The 22779-nt window shown below is 37.0% G+C and overlaps 1 protein-coding gene across 1 annotated transcript; it reads left to right on the forward strand.

Moving 5' to 3' along the window:
• Window positions 1-1033: 1033 nt before the first annotated feature.
• On the forward strand, window positions 1034-21621 carry SEM1 (SEM1 26S proteasome subunit). Its single transcript, XM_054726218.1, has 3 exons — window positions 1034-1225; window positions 17298-17391; window positions 21423-21621. The coding sequence occupies exons 1-3, from the start codon at window positions 1150-1152 to the stop codon at window positions 21463-21465; spliced, it is 213 nt and encodes a 70-aa protein (XP_054582193.1). The 5' UTR covers window positions 1034-1149; the 3' UTR covers window positions 21466-21621.
• The last annotated feature ends 1158 nt before the right edge of the window (window positions 21622-22779 follow it).

The following is a 22779-nucleotide window of genomic DNA, read 5'->3' on the forward strand; positions in this document are numbered from 1 at the left end:
ATAATCAAATCAAATTAGTATTATGAAGGGTCATCTTATTTTCTTAGAAGTTACATCTAATTGTAGGTTCCCAAATTCTGATCCAAATATGTGCTCTACTTAGTTGCTCCATTCTCCATACACTCATGTTCTTTGTTCACTTCTTAGGCAATTTTAGTCGAAAATAGAGATCCAAATGCATTACTGTGTCATTGTGACCCATCTGTTTTCCATGCCTCTGAGTGGACTATGAGCTACTTGAGGGCAAGGACCTCGTCTTCACGTTTGACTTTCCAGCACAGTCCCTGGTACATGGAATAAACTAATGCTGTTGAAGAAATGGGATTTCAACACATAAACAAACACATGTAACAAAGTTTACCATTATTAATGTACATTTAATTATATTACGCAATATTCAACTATAATATTACATATAGATGAGGTAGTTTTATGTAGATCACTACATTCCAAATATTAGATATCTTAAAAATTCAAAATGACATATTCTGAACGCCATAGGATGCTATGTATCTCGCTTTTATGTAGCATTATTTTGTAATAACCTGTAAAGTAGTTATTACACACACTCGCTATTAATCGGGTATTCACCACAGTGTAACTACAAGATGGGAGGAACACTGAATGGGAAAATTTGGAGATTTAAGTCAGGTGACCCAATCTACATTTGGGCTAACACTGCCTGAATGCCTTTGGCCATTTCCAAATCTGAATATTCTGGGATGTGCAGGTATTTAATACCATGCCCAGCGAATTGGTTTAAGGACGGAGCTAACCTAAGCTAAGGGCCCGGCATTTAGCAGGGACGCCTCACCCCTCAGGTTTGAATTTTGTTTTTACACATTATGAGTCTTTTCCAGTCACGGAAACCTACCCTGACATCCAGTTTGTCACTTCAGAGACTCGCGGTAAGGCCGCAGAGGTACAACAGACACAATCTCAGCAACCTTCCTAACTGAAGGGCTGCTAAACCCGCAGGAGGCGCGCGGCCGACCTCCAGCATCCCAGCATTCCCCGCGCCGCCCCGGTCGCTCTTCTCCCGCGTCTCTATGGTAGAGCGCGCTCGGAGGCGGCAGCGGCGGCCGGGGTGCGGGCGAGTGGGTCCAACTTTCCAGCTGGCCTGTGCGGGTCGGGGCGCGGAGGGGCGCGATGTCCGAGAAGAAGCAGCCGGTAGACTTGGGTCTCCTGGAGGAGGACGACGAGTTCGAGGAGTTTCCTGCGGAAGGTGAGCGGCGGGGCCTCGGCCTCGCGGGCGGTGACTCAGGCTTCGGGTTGGAGGAAGCGAGGCAGCGAGGGCCGGGCCCAGGGGCGCCCGCGGGAAGTTTGGACCCTGCGGCCGGCCCTGGAGGCTCTGCGAGTGCGACCCTCCGTGCACCCGGCTTCGGGCTCGCCGCGTCCGGGTGGGGGCTCGCCGGGGAGGCTGAATGCCTCCTGCTTCCTCCTTGGGCCCCCCGACGCCGGTGTCCGGGAGGGCTGGTCCTTTTCCTCTTCAGCCGGCTGCCTCGTTCGTGACTCCCATCTCTTTTCCCTTGATTTTCTTTGGTGTAGCCGCCCTCCTTGGCCTCCTCGCCTTCCAGAGTTGTCGTTCCTGGGTAGGCCAGTGCGGCTGACTTTTAGGACATTACAGATGAAGTCTAAATGCATGTTAATAACTAGGATGGGAGGGTCAGGTGTTGGTGCTTAATGCACGTGCTATTGTTTTACTCTTGTTCCTCACTCATTTTGGATTACTTAACTTTGACCTAATCTAAGTTTAAGGATTTTTTTTTAGGACCCTACAATTCTATATTTTTATTAGTTTCATGGTTACCTAGAGGAACGAGTCCATTTTCACAAATCTAGCCAGAAGGTACTGATACTTACAATTTTTCAGATAGACACCGAAGCTTGGAACAGTTGAGAAACTTCCCAGTGTCACAGAACTGGCAAGCATTGATGGGCAGCTGGCCCATTTGACACCAGAGTTCTTAAACTCTTTCGCTGTTTATTTAGTAGATTTGGTTAGATTTGGTTCTGTTCTGTTTGTTAGATCGTTGTGGCTACTTAGATTTTTTTTCAAAATTATTTACTTCATTGGCCAAATGTTATAGTTAGGATAGATATTTGTCTCCTAAGAAAAGGAGGTTACTATTGGGTAGTCTTTCTGAAGGTGGTAGAAAGAATTGCGGTTAATGGTGTACACATTTGTTACATTAAGCAATTATTTGCATCACTAAAATTGTCCTAAGTTATACCCATCGTGATTCTATTAAATCATAAAACCACACAGCTGGAACATTTGTTCTTTGTATATATAGTGCACTCAGTTGTTGTTTTTTAATGGAAGAAGAAAGACATTAGTGAGCAGACTACACCAATTCATAAACTAGCCCAAGCACATTTCTTTTCAATTCTGGGATTCATTATACATTGTGGGGATTGTTTGTCTTCTGTTTTGATAGTAGCTTTATCGTCAGACATGTTTTCTTGACCTCACTTTCAAGTTGGTTCATAGTCCTCCAGCTTGGAACTAACTATGCAGTAGAAAACTGGCTTATTTAGGGCAGGATCCATTTCTTACTTAAATTTCATATTTCAAAATAGCATTTATTCATTGTTTATCATATACAAGGTGCGATATTAGGCCCTTTATTTAAGTTAGTCTAATTATCACCACAGTCCTGAAGCTCAAAGATTTTAAAAGCTTGCCATTTAGTGGTTAGTCTCAACCAAGCTTCATTCTTAACATTTATCAAAGTGCCTGGTACTTTTTAGATGTTCGATAAATGCTTGTTGAATGAATGAATCTGTATTTAAAATAAGTAGCTGAAAATTGACTGCTTAAAAAGGATCTCGAGATAATTGTGTACCTGATGATATACATGATTTTTCTCAACAACTTTCATCTTACCAGCTTTTGCAGAATATGTGGTTTGTTCCTGTTCTCTGTTTATGTTGTGAGCAGCAATTTGTTCAAAATGTTTGTAGTTACATAGTAAAAAATCTCATTAAAGATAAAAGGAAAACCAACAAATATTTTTTGTGAAGAAAAAGGCCTTCACAATAGACTGGTTTATTAGTATTAAGTAATTCACCATTTATTGTTCAACTTACAGAATATTTGTGGTCTTCAGGTTTGAATGTGTAGAACCTACTTTCATTCAGGAAACTTTCCATTTAGAATGACAAAAACATTTGAAATTACTTGGTTTTGTTCAGGTTTCTGTATGTTTCTTCTTTGGTTTATAATTCAGTTTTTCTTACATGTTAATTTGAATTAGTAAGATTTTTCTGGATACAAAATTAGCTTAGGAGGTGAAATCAAATATTTACTAATAAAAACTTCAATAAGTAACAAAACTAAGCATCCGTCCAGAAGTTATATATACATATGTATATAATTTGTGTGTGTTTATATTTTTTAAATACAGAGAACTATATTTTATATAACATTTCTTCTACTTGATTTTTATATTTTATGTCTTAGGCACGTGTTTACACATTAATGTAAAACTTTACCTTATGCTTTTTAATAGTTGTGCACTACTAGTCTCTTGTATGCATGTTAAGTAAGCTACTTAGCTTTTGTGTTTATCAGATAAACTTTTAGAGAAGGATTTGCTAGATCAAATTGGCAGGTGCATTTATATTTTTTAATATAATTTTTTACTTTTAAATAATTGCAAACTTACAGAGTAATTGAGTACATTCTTTTTCCCCCTAAACCATTTGAGAATAAGTTGCCAACCTGATGCCCATCACCCTTGCGTATTCTAATTGGAATTTCCTACAAAGACATTATCACAGTACAACCATCAAAATTGGAAATTAATACACAAATACATTACTATCATCCACAAATCATCTTCAGGTTTCTCTAATTGTCTCAAAAATGTCTTGATTTAGAATCATGGATCACTACATTCAGTTGTCATGTCCCTTTAGTCTTCTTCAGTCTAGAGCGATCTCAGTTTGTCTTCAGCTTTCGTGATTTTGACACTTTTGAAGATTATAGGCCAGTTATTTTATATAATGTACCTTAACTTTGACTTGTTTCATGTGTCCACATGATTAGATTCAAGTTCTGTACATTGGCAGGAATATCAAAGTCATGATGCTGTGTTCTTATTGCACCTTGTCAGGGAGAACATGTTTTTCTTTTGTTCCATTACTGATGATGTTCATTTTTATCACTTTATTAAGGTAGTGTCTGAGAGAGTTTTCCATTGTTAGATTACTAATTTTCCCTTCATAGTTAACTGGTATTTTGTGAAGAGGGATTTTGAAACCATGTAAATACAGTATTCCATTTATCATCAAACTTTCAGTTTGTTCATTTGCTTATTCATATCAGTACAGATTCATGGATTCTCAGTCAGAGGGTTACAGTTTATTACTATAATTTACTTTCATCCTCAAATTGTCCCATATTTGAACATTGGGAAGCCCTTCAAGCTATCTTTGACCTTTTGACATGTCACCATCAATCTTTATGTAGTACCTTCAACACCTTCTGGTACAACAACGTATTCCAAGCTAATCTTGTACTTTCCCTGCTCCATTCCTGGAATCAGCTATTTCTCGAAGGCACATTCCTTTTATTGGAGAACTAGTAGCCCTGCACTTGCATGCGTGAGTAGCTCGCTGCACTGCCCTCCTGTAGCTCTCCGAGGCTCATAGGTCGCTGCCCTGCTCTCCTGCTGTTTGGTTGTTACGCGGCAAGGTGTAACGACCATTTGCATATTACCTCTTTATTATATAGGATGATATTTAGAAGGCAATATCTTAATTCCAGTTATGCTAATTGCTTTTGGGACCATCTCAGTAGAAGGAGCTAGGAAATGTACAAATGTGTGTATACATATATACACTTTTACATCTATATTGTATGTGTTTGTATAAAATTATGATTTCACACAGAGATCTCCAATATCTGTTTGTCACGGGGTTTATTCTGTGTTTTTTTGCCCCCCTTTCCATATTCATAGTACCTTTCCCAACAGTGAGATAGATACCTGGCTTCCATTACCATAAGTATATTGTCTATTTGGTTATCCTCCTCCCTAACCAATCTTTGTTGCCCCCTGCACACAGAGATGCCCTCCTCATTCCACTTGGGTATCAACATTCTATGTCAGGCCACCCTCTCCCCTCCTCCCTCCAGTATTTGGTGACTTCTTCACCCTGTTCAGGCTCTGACATACCAACCATGCAGTGCTACTCCTCCACAGGAATGCTAATCCTCCAAGCTCTGCTTGGGCTCTGACACCTCATCAGGGCTAGGTACATTTTGAAATTTGATGTATATTTTCAAATTGCCTTTGAGAATGATTACAGTAATTAACAGTCCCATCTACAGTTCACCTTTTTCCTCATTAGATTGTCTATTTATAATAATAAAAGCATAATATGCTAATTAGACCGGACAGCTGAATGACCTTCCTGACATCCTTCTGGACAAAGCCGTGGCTGCAAAGGCTGAGTCCCTTGCACGAATTTTGTGCATCGAGCCTCTAGTATTCCATAGTAAACATTTTAGGCATTGCAGACCTGATGGATGAAAAATAGTGCATCATTTTGATTTGGATTGATTTCTTTGTATGAGATTGACCATTATGTTTTTCATTGAACTGTTCCTTCTCCTTAATTGCCAGTTTCTTTATAACTAGAGGCCAAGTTCATGCACTGATGGGGTCCCTCAGCCTGGCCTGTGGAGATCGGGCCGATACCAGCTCTCTGACATTCCCCAAGAGGTCCCAGATTGCAAGAGGGTGGTTCTTGGGTGACGCACCCCAGAATTGGGCTCCCTCCTCTCTGATTCCGGGTGCGTCACCTGAGAACCGCTGCTGCCAAGAGACTGCAGTTTAGCAGCTGCTGCATTAAGCATCTGCCCCTGGTGGTCAGTGTGCATCATAGCTACTGGCCTGTCAGCCAGTTGCTTAGACTTTTATATATATAGACTAGAGGCCTGGTGTACGAAATTCGTGCACGAGTTGGGGGGTGTCCCTCAGCCCAGCCTGCACCCTCTCCAAACTGGGACTTCTTGAGGGATGTCTGACTGGCCCGATCCCACTGGGCAGTCAGACATCCCTCTCACAATCCAGGACTGCTGGCTCCCAACTGCTCGCCTGCCTGCCTTCTTGATGGCCCCTAACCACTTCTGCCTGCCAGCCTGATCACCCCCTAACCACTCCCCTGCCAGCCTGATTGATGCCTAACTGCTCCCCTGCCAGCCTGGTCACCCCTAACTGCCCTCCCCTGCAGGCTTGATCACCCCCAACTGCCCTCCCTTGCAGGCCTGGTCCCTCCCAACTGCCCTCCCCTGCTGGCCTGATCACCCACAACTGCCCTCCCTTGCAGGCCTGGTCCCTCCCAACTGCCCTCCCCTGCTGGCCATCTTGTGGTGGCCATCTTGTGTCCACATTGGGGCAGGATCTTTGACCACATGGGGGCAGCCATCTTGTGTGTTGGAGTGATGGTCAATCTGCATATTACTCTTTTATTAGATAGGATAGAGGCCTGGTGCATGGGTGGGGACCGGCTGGTTTGCTCTGAAGGATGTCCCGGATCAGGGTCGGGGTTCCCTTGGGGCATGGGGCAGCCTGGGAGAGGGGCCTGTGGTGGTTTGCAGGCCGGCCACGCCCGCTGGCAACCCAAGTGGAGGCCCTGGTATCTGGGGTTTATTTATTTTCTACAATTGAAACTTTGTAGCCTGGAGCAGAGCCAAGCCTTCTACTTGCTCCGTGGCGGCAGCCATTTCTGTTGGGATTTATGTATCTTCTATAATTGAAACTTTGTAGCCTTAAGCGGAGGCCTGGGCTGGCCAGGGTGTGCGGAAAGCTTGGCTTCCTCCATCACCGGGGGCAACCCAAGCCTCCCTCCTGCTCTCTCCAGCTCCGTGGCTGCCACCATTTCTGTTTGGATTTATGTATCTTCTATCTTTGAAACTTTGTAGCCTTGAGTGGAGTCCTAGGCTGGCAAGGTTAGGCGGAAAGCTTGGCTTTCTCCATTGCCGGGGAAACCCAATCCTCCCTCCTGCTCTCTGTGGCCGTAGTCATCTTGGTTGGGTTTATTTGCATATTTGCTCCTGATTGGCTGGTGGGTATAAGCGGAGTGATGGTTAATTTGCATATTGCTCTTTTATTAGACAGGATTTTTGGATACTAATTAGAGTCATATAAGGATTGCATGGTTGTATTAGTCTGCTCAAGCTGCCATAACAAAATTCCATATTCTGAGTGGCTTAAACAACAGCAATGTATGTTGTCACTTCTAGAGCCTGCAAAGTCCAAGATCAAGATTTTAGCTGATTCATTTCCTGGTCAGTGCTTTCTTTCCGGCTTTCAGACTGTTGCCTTCTCACTATGCCCTTTCAAGGTGAAGACAGCAAGCTTTCTGGTGTTTTATTTTTCATTTTTCTATAATGGCACTGATAGTTTCATCATGAGGACTCCACTCTCATGATTTCATAGTATCCTAATTACCTCCAAAAGGCCTCATCTTCAAATAGCATCAAATTAGGGGTTAGGGCTTCAACATAAGAATCTTGGGGCTTGGGAGACACAGACATTCAGTCCATAACAATGATACGTGTAAGTGCATAGCATAGAATTTGGCATAAAGTTGACATTCAATGAATATTAGAGCCCTTTCTCTTCTCTCCCCAGTCTGTTTAGGGCTTTGGATTTTGGATGATGTTTGATATTTAATTTACTTAGAATTTGAACTATTTTTGACAAATGTTTTATTTTATTTATTTATTTTTTTAATATATTTTATTGATTTTTTTACAGAGAGGAAGGGAGAGAGTTAGAGAGTTAGAAACATCGATGAGAGAGAAACATCGACCAGCTGCCTCCTGCACACCCCCTACTGGGGATGTGCCCGCAACCAAGGTACATGCCCTTGACCGGAATCGAACATGAGACCTTTCAGTCCGCAGGCCGACGCTCTATCCAATGAGCCAAACCGGTTTCGGCATATTTTTGACAAATATTTTATTTGTAATTTTAGGTATATATGCAATTAAGCTTGTTGAGTTTATGGGTTATTTGATAATTTATTTTCTAGTATTAAAATTAAAAAATATTGTTAATTTTCCCCCAAAAGTACTTTTTAAAATAGTGTGATTATTTATATAAAATATTATAATACATAGAACAGTAGCATACATTGTTTAAGGATGTATACAGATGGACAACAGGTACAAAAAAATACAGTAGAGTGAAAACCTCCCAAATCAAGATATTGGTGTTTGAGAGGGGATAGTGAGAGGTGTGACCAAGATATTATGCAGTAAAAGCTGCTTAGAAAAATTATTTGATTAGCTCTTTCACTGATTCTGAAAAGACTGAACAAGCAATAAGCAATCCTGATTTACACGACTCATTGAACGATGTGGACTGTGAAAACATTTAGGGGAAAATGAAAGTTTTAAAAGTTATATTTTCCTTCTGAGGTACTAAAAATTCACCAAATAACATTACCTCCCCAGTTTTGTGTTCTGTTGTATGTGTAATGCTTGGTAGAAATGGTGTTGTCTTTGTTCTGGGACATGTTTCTTTTATCTCTATCACCCTTCAAGTTCCCTGGCAGTGATTAGCATATAATAAATTACTTATTCATTGGATATATATATTTGTTGAGTGCTTCCTGTAAATCTGGCACTGAGTAGTGCAGAGAGAAAATGCTACTAACTGACATTTTTCAATACTAAATGTTTCAGATACACAGCAGCCTTATGGTTTTATATTGGGGGCTCAGGAAAAGACCAAGGTTACAGTTAACTAGAGGCTGCACTTAGCCAAATTTGATTCCTTAGGTAGATATTTGTCTTTGGACTTAATGATATAAATGTCAGTGGAGATGATGGCTCAATAGTTTTCATACCAAACTTGAGCCTTTCAGTATTTTGCAGGTGCTTATCTGGAATGTGGGTTTCCAAATCCTTTCCTCCCTACCTTCAATTAAACCATCGTAGCTTTGCATTTGACTGTCTTTATCTGTTGGGCTTCTGGTTAGGAGGTCCTTTGGTTTCTTTTCAGTTGCTGCTGCTTGGGGAGTGAGGAGGGTGATTAATCAATTGATAAAGTACAACAGCAGTTGAAAAGAAGGGGGAATTATTTCTAGTTGTGTACTACCTGAGATAGCAACATTTGAACAAAGTTTTCAAAATATAGAAATGTAGGAAAGGAGTTTCCAAAAGAAGGGCAAAGAAGTAGATGCTTGGAGGTGGAAAATCAGTGTGTAAATTTTGGCTATGAAGTAGTGGTTGCAAAGCAGATAGTTTGGGGCCTAACATGGAAGGCTTTAGCCAAATGACCAGTTTGGACTTTATCCTTAGGTAGGTGGGACGTGGATTTTTTTGTTTGGTATGTGTGTGTTTTCCTTCAGATAAGCAGTTTGGGGAAAATTAACCCAGAAAAATTAATTTGAAAAGATGGAAAGAGATAGAGTCAAGGAAGCTAATTAGTAATAGCTTAGGTGAAGAGTAAGGGCCTGAAATAGATTATTATTAGAAAAGAAGTGAAGAGAGTGATGGAAGAATAACAAGGGAGCTTTGGCAACCAGTTTGATAATGGAGTGTTGGTAGTAAGAAGAAATCAAGTTTGTGATTTTGCACTTGGCATGTCTAATGTATGACAGATGGTGGAGTTCACATTGGATACCCTTGTTTCAGTGGCATGGAGGATCAGAATGAGGGAAATGATGAGTATAGGATATGAGGGTTTGGGAAAGATGAGAGTAATGGCTTTGGAGAATTTTTTAAGAGAGAATTAAAAATCATTGATTAACAAAGGTAACCAAAGTCAACATGACTTTGTAGTGGAATCATTCTGCCAGATATATATTTTTAAAAATTATTTATGAAAAGAATTGTTTGAATTTCCTTTTGTTGAAATATAAGAACAATTATAAGTGGTTATGTAAGTTATTTTGAGCTTCTTTTCAGACAACAAATGGCAACAAATGACTTAAAGGTCACCAGTAGTCTGGTACCAACATCATGTATTACTTGCTTTAGGTTGCTGCTCTGAAGTTCCTCATTGACATTTTTGGTTCTTCTGTTAGAGAAAATATAGTAGTGCAGTGGTGCTATGCTAGCTATTGGTTTCTTAGCCACTGAATATAGACATTAGATCTCTAGGGTATAAATATTTTTGTATCACAATAACCTACAAAAGTGACATTTAAGAAAAAAGTTTTAACTTATTTTATACAGCTTAAACAGAAACACATGTAAATTTATCTCAGAATGACTAGATATAGTGTGGTTAATCATATTCATGAACATAATGATGCTATTTGCAAGTATTGCTGTTATTTTTTACACTCATCTGTGATGGTGAGTGTACAATTTACAACTTTTCGAACTTCATCTGTCTCATTTTTCTTTATACATGCACATTTTTTTTATTTGAAGAATCTTCGTTGGAGATTAGTTAGTTTATATTCAGAGTAACTTTGCTATTAAGGAATGAATGATAATTTGATGCTCCTGAAAACTGGTATAGATTAGAACAGCGGTCGGCAAACTGCGGCTCGCGAGCCGCGGTTTGCCGCTCTGTTGACTAATGAGTTTGCCTACCACTGGGATAGGGGCTTAATCACAAGGAACAACAACAGCCTGTAATTATTGGAATCGAGAGTCTAAACATTTGCAACCCTATTTGTTATAAATTGAATTTCCTCTTTACTTTTCTCCAAAATGGTATCCTTCATACTTTTGAGGTATTTTGTATGTTGGAGGGTGAGGAGAATAAGTAATCTTAAGAACAGAGAGAGAAAAATCTTTTCCCTCTTTAATGTCAAGGTGACACTTAGATAAAGTATATGGGATCTTTGATAGCTCAGATTTTTGAAATTTAAAGCTAGTCACAGATGTAATTCTCACTGACAAATGTGAACAAAGCCATATTTGAGGGCAAAGTCTTAAATAATTTAGAATTGCTAGAAACTTATGTATTAGGCATCTGTTATTGGTTATTTCTAATTCTGACTTCTTAAAATATGATAATTTTTTTACCAGTACACATCTGGAGGCCTGCACACTGAAGTCAACACAGATGTCGTTATTTAAACGATTAATCACAATCCTGGCAATGCATTTAGTGTTGAAGATAACATGTATACTTTTTAACTCATCTACATGTTGAAGGAAGGCATAAGCTATGAATCTGGTATCCTTGTTTGATTTTATTGTTTTGACCTCTTAAAAAAAAAGATATTTCTGGGTTTAAGGCTTCAAAATAAGTGATTAAATAAAATTGCATAATTATCGGTATTATGTTGTAATTGAAAATTAAAACACAATTCAGTCAGAGATATATTGCAAGAGATGTCAGCCAAATCCTAGAGATTACAATAGTCACAGCTTGTTTATGTTACATGTTCACTTAGTAGAGTTTACATATATTATAACTTACATATATTGTAACATATATGCATATGGAGAATTTGTAAGTGTTGAAAATAATATTTAGGGTTCTTATACCTGTCACTTAAACTTTTTACTTAATATAGTTTAATACATTCCTAGTTAATAAAGAAAATCTTAAGTGTTTCTACCTAAAATAGATTATAGATTCTGGTTTGTCACTGTGAACACTAAGTTTCTTAATGGTACTCTTGTTAAATAATTTCAAATACTTAAGTGGTAGTTCAAACAGTTAATTATTGTCCTGAATTCTTCATCTATGGTGGTTGGAAGGATTGCATGGCATGGGGCTTCTGTGCATCTTACTCCTAGGTTAAGACATTAAGGTTAAAAAGTATATTCAAATTTATGTGATGATTAATGAATTTAATTAGCCTTTCCATTTTTTGTATCCTTGTATACTCAAGAGTGTCATAATTATGAAATTCTGTATAATACCAAAGAAATATAGAACTATTGTCAAGTCTTTTTTTTTTTTTAATGTGGGTGTATGTGCTCTACCTAGAATTTCCCCCTCTTTCATAAGGCATTTTATTTTTGGGGGGGACTTTATTCTACCTTCTTTCTTTTCCTTTCTTGCCATTAAAGTAGCATTAGGTGGTTGTTAAAGGAGGGAAGAGATGCTTTGTCCTTATGCCTTAAATGACCATCAGAATTCAGCTCAATAAACTAAAAATTATACCACTCTTGAAATTTAAAAAAAAATAACTGTTCAAAGTAGTATCTCTGTATTATGTTAAGAATTTTTACTTTTTCTAGCCTTTTTAGAATTAAGGATTGGGGCTTCTACAAAAAATGTTATGAAATACATATGCTTCTGCCACTCTGAAGCAGTTGGGTACAAATGAACAAGTATATTTTTTTTAGTCTCTCAAAGTTATAAGAAATAAAGCTAACTTGAAGACATGTGAATTCATCAGCTAATGACAATGTTGAAATCAATGTTTTGAATCAAGTCATAATTAGATTAAAAATTCCTAGAGGGCCTGTGTCTTTATTGTTTGGAAAGGTTAGCCAGAGATATGTGAAAAAAATATTCTTACTATTTTATATTTCTAACTTGAATCTTAGAGACCAGTGTAGATGGAAAACATGTAGTGAACAATTTAGGAAGCTGGTTAGAAGTTGTTCAGACTGATGTGAGGTTTGGTGTCTTATAACCTTGACACAATTCATTTGTGACTTGAGTTATATCACCCCTTTTACTCAAGAACATATTATCCAGTAATAATGAATTCAGATTATTTTGTGGAACATTAAACTTCATTAGGTAGCTTTATAAAGACTCCTTAAAATATCAGTAAAACCAATATTTGACAATTTCTATTTCTAGACTTATCCCAAATATATTTAGAGTCTAGGATTTGATATCATGAAATAATGGTAGAAAAAGTTACTAAATATTTTCTTGTAAGGCAGTCTTCATTTTCTCTATTTTTTGGTAGTAGTAATGGTGGTGGTTTTCAAACAAAGAAGGGTATAATGTCCAGTGATCTGTAAGGCTTTTTCTGTCTCCAAAATTCTGTAATTTTAAACAAGTCCTCAGTCTTAGCCATTTTATAAAAACTTGAAGTCTAAAGCCAAAAACCTGCTACATTGCAGTTTATTGAAATTGTTTTATGTGAAATTTTTATATGGAAGGCCTTAATGTCATTAAAATAAATCCAAAAAAAAAAAATCCTAAATTGTCCATTAATACTATTAGGTAGCTCTAGAGCTGAAGATTATAGTAACTGGAGGGAATGTGGAGTAATCCTACCTAATAAAATAGTAATATGCAAATTGACTGCACCTTTGCTACACCCAAGCCACACCTACCAGCCCATCAGGGTGAGTATGCTAATTACCCAACAAAGATGGCGGTTAATTTGCATATGCCGAGAGAGGGAGGAGTGAACACTGAAGACAACTTAGAAGGAAGAGGGAGGAAAAGTGGAAAGCAAGGTGGCTGGCAGAGGGAAAGCCCAGGCAGGGCAGAGTGGGGCGGGCGGCAGTGGCGAGCCGGTGCAGGCGCCGTAGCCGAAAAGGTGGCGGCAGCGGCGGCGGCAGCAGCGGCAGTGGCAGCACACGTGGCCGCAACAGCCGCTTGCAGGATTTTCCTGCAAATGGGCTACTAGTAGTATTATAGTTATTGTTCACTTGCTGTAAAAGGGGTAATGGATTTAGTTGTTTCATTACAAGTTCAACATACAGGAATATAAATTTCTATAAAAGATAAATTTGAGATTATTTGAAGTGTTTTATTCAGTTTTAAAATTATTTAGTTGATTTTTAATGATATAGTATTAGAGAAATATATCTACTGTTTGAAATGGGGCTTCCTTGATATTTAAAATTTTCTCTTAGGATACACCTCATATTACCTTTTCTTAATGTCCCTCTCTTGTGTACTTAATACTGCAATTTCTGCTCCATTTATTTTTACCCTATAATAGTTCCCTTCTTTCTTCTTGAAATGTCTATTTTTAGAAGAACAAAAAAGAAAGTTTATATAGAATATTATAATGTACAGTTATAATGTACATAGTAAACAGTTTATTTATTGCAATGGCACTATGAGAGTAACAGTACTGTTTAGTCCCTATACCTAATGATTAACTTTGGCTTAACTAAGAAACTTTTCTAGTCTATAAAAGTGTAGAAATGTTAGTCTTTCAGTTTATCTTTAGCTTTGGGAATAGCTATATCTATTAAATTGGTTTATAGCAGCTGTCTGATCACTCTTCCTTAGACTGAGGAAAATCCTGAATATGGTTTCCTTTTCTTTAACTTCTTAATGTACTCTTCATTAAAAATATAGTTAATTTCACACACAGAATAATAAAATTTTTCAGTTCAAGTTTAAGGTACTTCTACAAGAAAGGAGAAAATGTAAGAATATATTTAGCTCAGCCAACTTATTTTGAGATGTAATTAGTACTTACTATTATTGAGTATTGCTATTGTTAAGGACCTCAGAGAATCGGATTTCAGTTTAGGTAATAGCAATATTCCCTCTTTGAGAACAATAATATTACTAGGAGATATAAAAAATATATGCAGGTAAAAATTCATATTTTTTATTATTGAGAGTTTTTACTAATGAGTATACACTCACTGCCCTATACAATGATTGAAGTTAGCCATACATTTGACTGTATGTTGTTGCTTCTTAGCACTCTGAAACAAATTGCCTCGGAAATTTTTTCATCTTTTTTTAGGCACTCTGGCCTTAAAAGATAGTTCCCACATGGTCTCTCTTAGGGGATCATTGAATGAAGTGATCACATTTCTCAGAAGCAGTCTTAAGTATAATTGAGAATTTTACATAACTCATTTATAATACACTAGAGGCCCAGTGCATGATTGAATCATGCACATGTAGGGTCCCCTTTTTCGCGGTGGAGCTGGGTGCCTGTCCGCTGGTGCTGGAGCAGACAGGCACCCAGCTCCCCCACTTTTGATGGTCCGCAGCCGCTGAGGGGGGCTACTCTGCTGTTGAGAGGCACAGGGGGCAGGACTCCCGCCCCCTGCACCTCTCAACGGCCGCTGAGGGGGGCTGCCACGGACGCCTGGCTACCCTGCCGTTGAGAGGCGCAGCTGGGTGTCCGTGGCAGGCCCCCTCAGCGGCCGCGGATCTGGCCATTGAGAGGCACAGGGGGCGGGAGTCCCGCCCCCTGTGCCTCTCAACAGCAGGGTAGCCCCCCTCAGTGGCAGCGGATCCGTGCCTCTCAATGGCCAGATAGGCCACCCCGAGTCCCGCCCCCCAGCCTCCCGCTGCCCAATCGTGGGCGTAGCGGAGTGATGGTAATTTACATGTTACTCTATTATTAGATAGGAGGATGATATTGTTGATATCTTCTATCTTGAATTATGTACTCTTGGCTTTACTGAAGCCATCACTAACCTCTGTTTTCTTCATATTGACAACTCAGGAAGGGAACTTAAGTATAGTTTCTAAATGGAACTACAGCATTTTATTAAGTTTCTACTATGTGCCCAACACCCAGCTGTAGGCACTAGAATTACAAATTTAATAAAATGCCATTCCTACCTGAAGGTGTTGAACAGTATCCACAGAAATGGTGGTGGTTGTTTTAGGCATCTGTGGTGGATGGGTATATACTGTGTAAGATTGGAGAGGAGGGAACAGAAAGAGGGCCACAGTAATAGTCCGTGAAGGGAAAAATTACTCCTCAATTAACATAGTGGCAGTAAGAATAGGGAGGGGGGAGACTAAACTCTAGAGATAGTTGGGAGTTGGAAAGGATAATGACTACGATAGTTGAAGGAGAAAGAGTAGCTAAGATGCCTCTCATGATTCTGCTTTGGGGGACCAGGTAAATGGAGGTACTTCTATTCTTAAATCATAATGAAGACATATCACATTTAAAAATTTTTGCTGATGCATAATGTAACAAATAAAATACTTATAGTATGTGTCATTGCTGAATAGCTTTAAATCTAAATGTGCATTATAAGAAAAGCCTAACTCATATGTTTTGTTATTTAATTATTTTTCTTTTTAGGTTTAAATATTCTTTGCCATGTTTCTAATAGGTATCTACTAAGATGAAGCTAATGGCTAGGACCTATTTAAGAGAGAATGTAATTCGTAATTACTGATTTTTAAGGGGCGGGGTTCAAACAAAAATTTACAAGATCTGATTTAGAGTTCTGTTGTGTGTTTCACAACTATTTGTTGTACATATGCTAGGTACTGTTTGAGTTTAAGAATACAAAAATAAAATATAGTTGTTACTCTTGAGCTCAGACACTCATAATATGATTGTACAGTATGTAAGTGCTGTGATAGAAAGATACACAAAAGAAGGGATCTAAGCTCTAAAGGTAAGGAGGAGGAGGAGGGAATATGGAAGGCTTCCAGAGGTAATTTCCAAACCGATTTTTTAAAAACTATTTTTCTGACATTTTAATTTTGAAACTTTCAACCCTGAAAAAAAGTTTAAAATAGAGGGCAAGTGGGGCATGGTGGTGGTGAATTGAGTGAAGGGGTCAGAAGGTATAAACTTCCAGTTACAAAATAAATAAGTCATGAGGATATCATATACAGCAATGATGACTCTAGTCAATAATGCCATACTGCATATTTGAAAGGTGCTAAGAGAGTAGATCTTAAAAGTCTTCATTACAAGAAAAAAATGTAACTGTATAGTGATATTAACTAGTCTTGTGATCATTTTGCAATATACATAAATATCAAATCATTGTGTTGTACACCTAAAACTAATATAACATGTTAATTATACCTCATTTTTAAAAAGAGGTATGTTTATTTCTATCATGTATAGCATATATGATATATATAAAATATATATTGAGAACCATTTGTAAATAAGTTGTCGACAAAATAACACTTAACTCTTAAAATTTCAGTGTTCATGTCTTAAGGAATAAAGACATTCTCCTCTAAAACAATCAAATTTAAGAAAATATTTAGTCTACTTTTTATTATCTATGAATGAGTTACCTTTTTCATGTTTAGCAGTTTTGAATTTCAGGCTGATATCCTCTGTTACTCACCTTACCTTAGTGTTGTTAATGCTATGTTTTGAAAGATTGTGAAATAGACCTTATAAAAGTTAGCCCAAGGAGAAATCAGGAAAGTAAATATCCTCCTGAAATTAAAATAAATTTTCATGGCAAATATAATTTGTGTATTAACTTCTGTTTTAGATTATCTGCAAATTCAAGAATTGAGAGAACATATGTGACAGCATAAATTGAGATTTAAAGAGGAAGATTACCATTTCTCATTCTAGTATATATGGTATTAGATGTTTTGAATTGTTTGAGTTTTCGGGGCAAAGTTTCTGAAGTTCTTGTATTTATGGAAATAATATATGAGAACTATTTAGACAGCATCTGTTTCTGTTTTCAGACTGGACTGGTTTAGATGAAGATGAAGATGCACATGTCTGGGAGGATAATTGGGATGATGACAATGTAGAGGATGACTTCTCCAATCAGTTACGGTAAACTTTAAGCCAGATTTTTATATAACTTAGTATTAATTGTAAACACAGAATATGTCATCTACATATGATAATTGAGCTCTTAAAAGATAATTAATGTTTGAAATACATTTTTGGATTCTAAAAAGTAAGACATATTGCCTTCATTTCTTGTATTTCTAAATATGAATACTTCGTGTAAGTGCCTAGAAATTTTGTTCTTTCTAGGCTCTTGGCAAAAGTGGTTAAATAGAAGCATATTTGCAATTTTTTATCCTTGTGGGTTTAATTCTGTTGAAGTTAATTTTCTGCCAATATTGAATAACTCGGTAGAAATTAGAATTGTAGTATTCCAATGTGTAAATGTACCATAGTTGTTTTATCCTCTCATCTGCTGATGGATACTTTGGCTGTTTCCAGATCTTGGCTATTGTAAATAATGCTGCAAGGAGTATAAAGGTGCATTTATTCTTTTGAATTAGTGTTTCGGGTTTCTTTGGATTATTCCCAGAAGTGGGATCACTGGGTCAAAAGGTTCCATTTTTAATTTTTTGAGGAAACTCCACTCTGTTTTTCACAGTGGCTGCACCAGTCTACATTCCCACCAACACATGCCTGAGGGTTCCCTTTTCTCCACATCCTGGCCAGTAATTGTTGTTTGTTGATTTATTGATGATAGCCATTTTGATAGGCATGAGGTGATATCTCATTGTGGTTTTAATTTGCATCTCTATGATGATTAGTGACCTTGAAAACATCTTTAAGTCAAATTTCTCCCAAATCTCCTCTGTCTTTCATTAGTCAGAAAGTAGCACTTTTTTAAAAAAAATTAAATCAGGACATTATTGCATGCTACGAATTTATTGGGAACTTTTAGTAAATGTATTTATAATTGGATTTCTTGTCACTACTACATTTTGCCTTTTTACTGGTTTGGAAATAGAGTATTATCCATATGTTCTTGGTGGCTTGTTGTTTTCATAATACACCTCCACAGTGCTCTTATGTTCTCTGTTGTGTTTCTGCCTTTAGGTTTGTGGATTTCCATAGTGTATAAATCTTGGTATCTCCATTAGTGAATAATATATTTCTCTTTATTTTCCTGTTTGAGTCATGAGTATTGTTCCCCACAAGGTTGTTCATATGTCACCAGCTTTGTCAAATAGAACGTATTATAGTGATGGAAGTGTTCTGTAACCCATTAGTGTGATTATTGAGCACATGAAATGTGGCTAGCGCAGCTAATGAACTACATTTAATGAGCTAAATTGCCACATGTGAATACTATATTGGACAGCATAGCCTCAGATAATATTTATATTTCTGCTTTGAAAAACTTGTCTTGATTAACAAGTCTCCAGCAAAGATGCTCTTCCTAGTCTTTGTAAAATGCATTGATACCTTTAGTGTAGTATTGTAAACCATGGTAAAAAACATGCTTTTCTATCTTCTGATGTTATTTGGTCCTAATCCCATCTAATTTTGGAGAGGCAGTTGTACTTTAGTCAGTCATATTCCCTGAGTTCTAACTCCAAATCTGTCTTCAGCAACGGCCTAGCATAAACTTTCCATGTTTCTTTCTTTTTTCGTGTAGTTACCTTTAGCAAGTAGAAGTAGAAAAAAAAAGATATCTGTGTCTCCAAGTAACTAAAAGTCCTTCTGTTTTTGCTGTTCCTGATATGTTTGTTTCTCTGTATATCAGAAGTAGGTAGGATTATCATATTTTCCTGACCCTGCATCACATTTTACATAAAAACTATGTTCTTGATTTACTAGTACTGTGTCAGATATAGCTACTGGCATATAACAGTAGTTTTTTTGGATAGTAAGAGGTGTTCCCAAACCTACTAGTGGCTATTAGTCGTCTTCTGTTGTAAAAGGAATGATGTTTTTTTGTTTGTTTGTTTCAAATAGTATGTATTCACTATGTGTGTCTCATTTCTTTTCTTTGCTGGATTTTTCCATTTAACAGGCTCTTGATATTAGTGTTTTTATATTGTTTTATGTTTTGTGATTAATGGCCTTGATTTCTTTTCCTTTTGATTTCTTATATGTCCTAAATTTTAGCAAAGAAGTTTTCATGTTCACCAAGAATTTAGCTAATAGGGAAGTATATCCTTATTTTATATTTGTAAACAATTTATAAATGATATTGGTTACTACCTCCTGTTAGGAAGTCAGATGGGTGTTTTGTTTTTGTCATTGTTGTTAAAATAAGAGAAAGTAAATAATGTACATTAATTGTGTTGAAGGCATCAGAAAACTATTATTTAAGAAACTTTTTAAATTAATTTAATTTTAAATAGGAAACATATGAAGGATAGGCATTATAATTTTAAACTTCCTGGGTGGGAGAGCAAAATAAACATTTTAATTAAATTTAGCAAAGGAAGGGGTAGAATCAGAAATTTGTGCTGATCTTTATACCCCTACTCTAGCATTTTACCACTAGTCCATACTGCCCTCTATACCTGAGCAGAAGAAAGATGATTCATATGAATAATCTCTGGCCTTAATATTAGTCATGGACTTTAGGTTAGTATTTATATTATAAGTAACTAAAATTTTTAGGAAATTGAAGGAGTTTGAGGAAATGAATAGTAAATATTATACATCATTCCCACCATGTGCTTTTTACATTGTTTTTACACTGGATAGTATGATAGTGGCTAAGCTAAATTACACTTGAGGACAAATGATGTAGGGCACATTAATCATACTTTACATTTGTATTATGTTTTATCATGGATTGGCCCTCAAATAATTTTGTGGTCAACTATTATAAAATCAGAATTTTGGCAAGTAAGTTGCTGGTGATATTTGGAATGGTAGTTTAAATAGCTGAAATTCATTATAGAACTAAACTTTATTGTGCAAATGTTTTATGTAAGGCTGATCAACTATTGCAGTTGACATTTTCAGAAACTTCAGGTTGAGTAAATTATTTAAAATTATAAAAAATGTCTTTTTCAACTGTGTATTCCAATATAATTTTTGAGATTTTTTATTCACATTAAAAATTAGGAAAGTAAAGTCTCATTTAATAGTTTATAACTTACCCTAATATATAAAAAGCCAGGGGCCATCACGACCGAAACAACTGGACGAACGACTGAACAGCCGACTGCGTGGGGCAACCAGGCTAGCAGAGCAGGGGGGCAATTGGGAGCAATCAGCCCAGCAGGGGGGCAACCAGGCTGGCAGGGGGGCAGTGAGGGGCCACCAGGCCAGCAGGGGGGAACAGTTAGGGGCAACCAGGTTGGCAGAGGGGGGCAATTAGGGGAGACCAGGCCTGCGGGGGTGGAGCAGTTAGGGGTGACCAGGCCAGCAGAGGGGGGGTAGTTGGGGGTGACCAGGCTGGCAGGGGGGCGCATTAGAGGCCCGGTGCATGAATTCGTGCATGGGTGGGGTCTGGCCAGCCTGGCCAGGGGGAGGGGACATGGGCAGTTGGCCAGCCTGCCTGCTGGTCGAACTCCTGGTCGAGGGGACAATTTGCATATTAGCCTTTTATTTATAGGATATACACTGAGTGACCAGATTATTATGCATCCAGAGATCATAATAATATGGCCACTCAGTGTATGTAAATATGGAAAGCAATCTGTTCCATTTTTCATGTGTAAATAACAGTAATACCTATTGTGATGATTATGAAATCCCTAAAGATTGGTATCAATGTCTTGTATTCTTAACTATATGGTTAATGATTCTTAAAATGTATTTAAATATTTATTATTAACAACATTTTATGGTATTTGGAAGGTATTTGGAAGATAGTGAATTTCTTATATTTCTTTCATAAATAGATTATCAGAAAATTAAGGGATATGAAATACTAATGGGAAATTAAAATTTTATTAGCATTGTGTTGATTTACATCCAATTTCTTATATAGATTTATTTCTAGGGACTAAAATAATTTGTTAGTATTTTTAATTGGTGCCTAGATTTAGCTCATTTTTAATTTATTGCATTATTTCTAAAAACTACCTGTTTCTTTAATCTATAATAAAGAATGTCTAGTGATATTATATTTTTGTGTTTTATTTTAGAGCTGAACTAGAGAAACATGGTTATAAGATGGAGACCTCATAGTATCCAGAAGAAGTGTTGAAGCAACCTAAAGTTGAACTATTGACTAAATTCTAGGGCACAGAATCCAGGATGAATAAATTTAAAAAATGTTAATTTCATTACTTGCTTGGCTTTATTTTTGCTTTTGTAACACAAAAAATAAATGTTTTGATCTAATTTTGGTTTGGTTCAGAAGTCTTGATTTTTGCCTCTAATAATTAACTTTTTCATAGTATTCATGATTTTCCAGGACTTGATTATATAGTGAGAGTAAAATTTCCTATTATGATTTTTTGTTTTAATGTTAACTGAGGCTCAGAGAGGTTAAAATGAAATGAGGCTAGAATCCATATCCCCAATTCAGTAGTTTAACCACGTCAATTAAATATTAGTCTTATTCATAAGGTATTCTTTTAAGTTACTTTTAAACTTAATCTCATCTGTATTTTTAAAGCTTAGACATTTATTCACATTTTTAAGATAATTCTTCAAAACCTGTGTTTTAAGATATTAATCATTTTAAATTATTTAATATACTTTTCTGAGTGGGAGATTTAATTTGGTTGGTAAATGATTCTTTCTGATAAGACTTAGAATGGGGCTGTTATACAGTTTTTATTAGGAATATTTTCACACTTGAATGTGTTACTATTTAGAGGTAGAATCACTGGTGCTGTTGAATAATTTAAAATGTAAAATTTATTTAACATGATGTAGTATGAACACCAAAAGAAGTTGGGCACCAGAAATATAAGTTATGCCTCAAAATGATTTTGAACATAAGTAAGTTTTTTCCTTCTAAGACAAGCATAAATCTGCCTTACCTACCTGACAGAACTACTAGATGATCAGATGGAATAAAAGTAATAAAGAACTTTGGAAAGTGTAAAAAGACCTTACGTTTTTGTAACCATATAGTTACAAAATGTAGCATGTAAAGAAATATTTTGATGGGTATTTTCTCAATATTCTGGTCAGTGGTTATAAGGTCATCTTTAGACCCCATTATCATGGGTTACCTTGAGAGTCTCAGACAAGTACCCAGGCTAATGGCCACTTCATGTGACTTAAATAGGTGAGGTACAATTTTGAAACCTCGTAGGAATTGAACAGGGACTTTAATGGGTTATCTCTACTTAAAGTCAGTATTTTGTCCTTAAAGAAATTTTAAATTTCAGTTTAGGTGGTTTTCTCTGTTAAGAAGTAAGTACCTAAAAATTGGTATTTGGCATCAAGATGATGAAGCACATCGATGGTGGAAAGTGAGACTAGTCTAGCTTAAGAAAATTATGGGATTTTACAGTTAATAGATTTCTTTAACTTTGACCCTGTGAA

The sequence above is a fragment of the Eptesicus fuscus genome, chromosome 14 (genome assembly GCF_027574615.1).
Source record: "Eptesicus fuscus isolate TK198812 chromosome 14, DD_ASM_mEF_20220401, whole genome shotgun sequence".
Lineage (NCBI taxonomy): Eukaryota > Metazoa > Chordata > Mammalia > Chiroptera > Vespertilionidae > Eptesicus > Eptesicus fuscus.

Coding starts and splice junctions, on each gene's coding strand:
- SEM1 (XM_054726218.1), top strand. CDS start 1,150: ATGTCCGAGAAGAAGCAGCCGGTAGACTTGGGTCTCCTGGAGGAGGAC. Junction 1,226..17,297: donor CGAGGAGTTTCCTGCGGAAG/GTGAGCGGCGGG, acceptor TTCTGTTTTCAG/ACTGGACTGGTTTAGATGAA. Junction 17,392..21,422: donor GACTTCTCCAATCAGTTACG/GTAAACTTTAAG, acceptor GTTTTATTTTAG/AGCTGAACTAGAGAAACATG.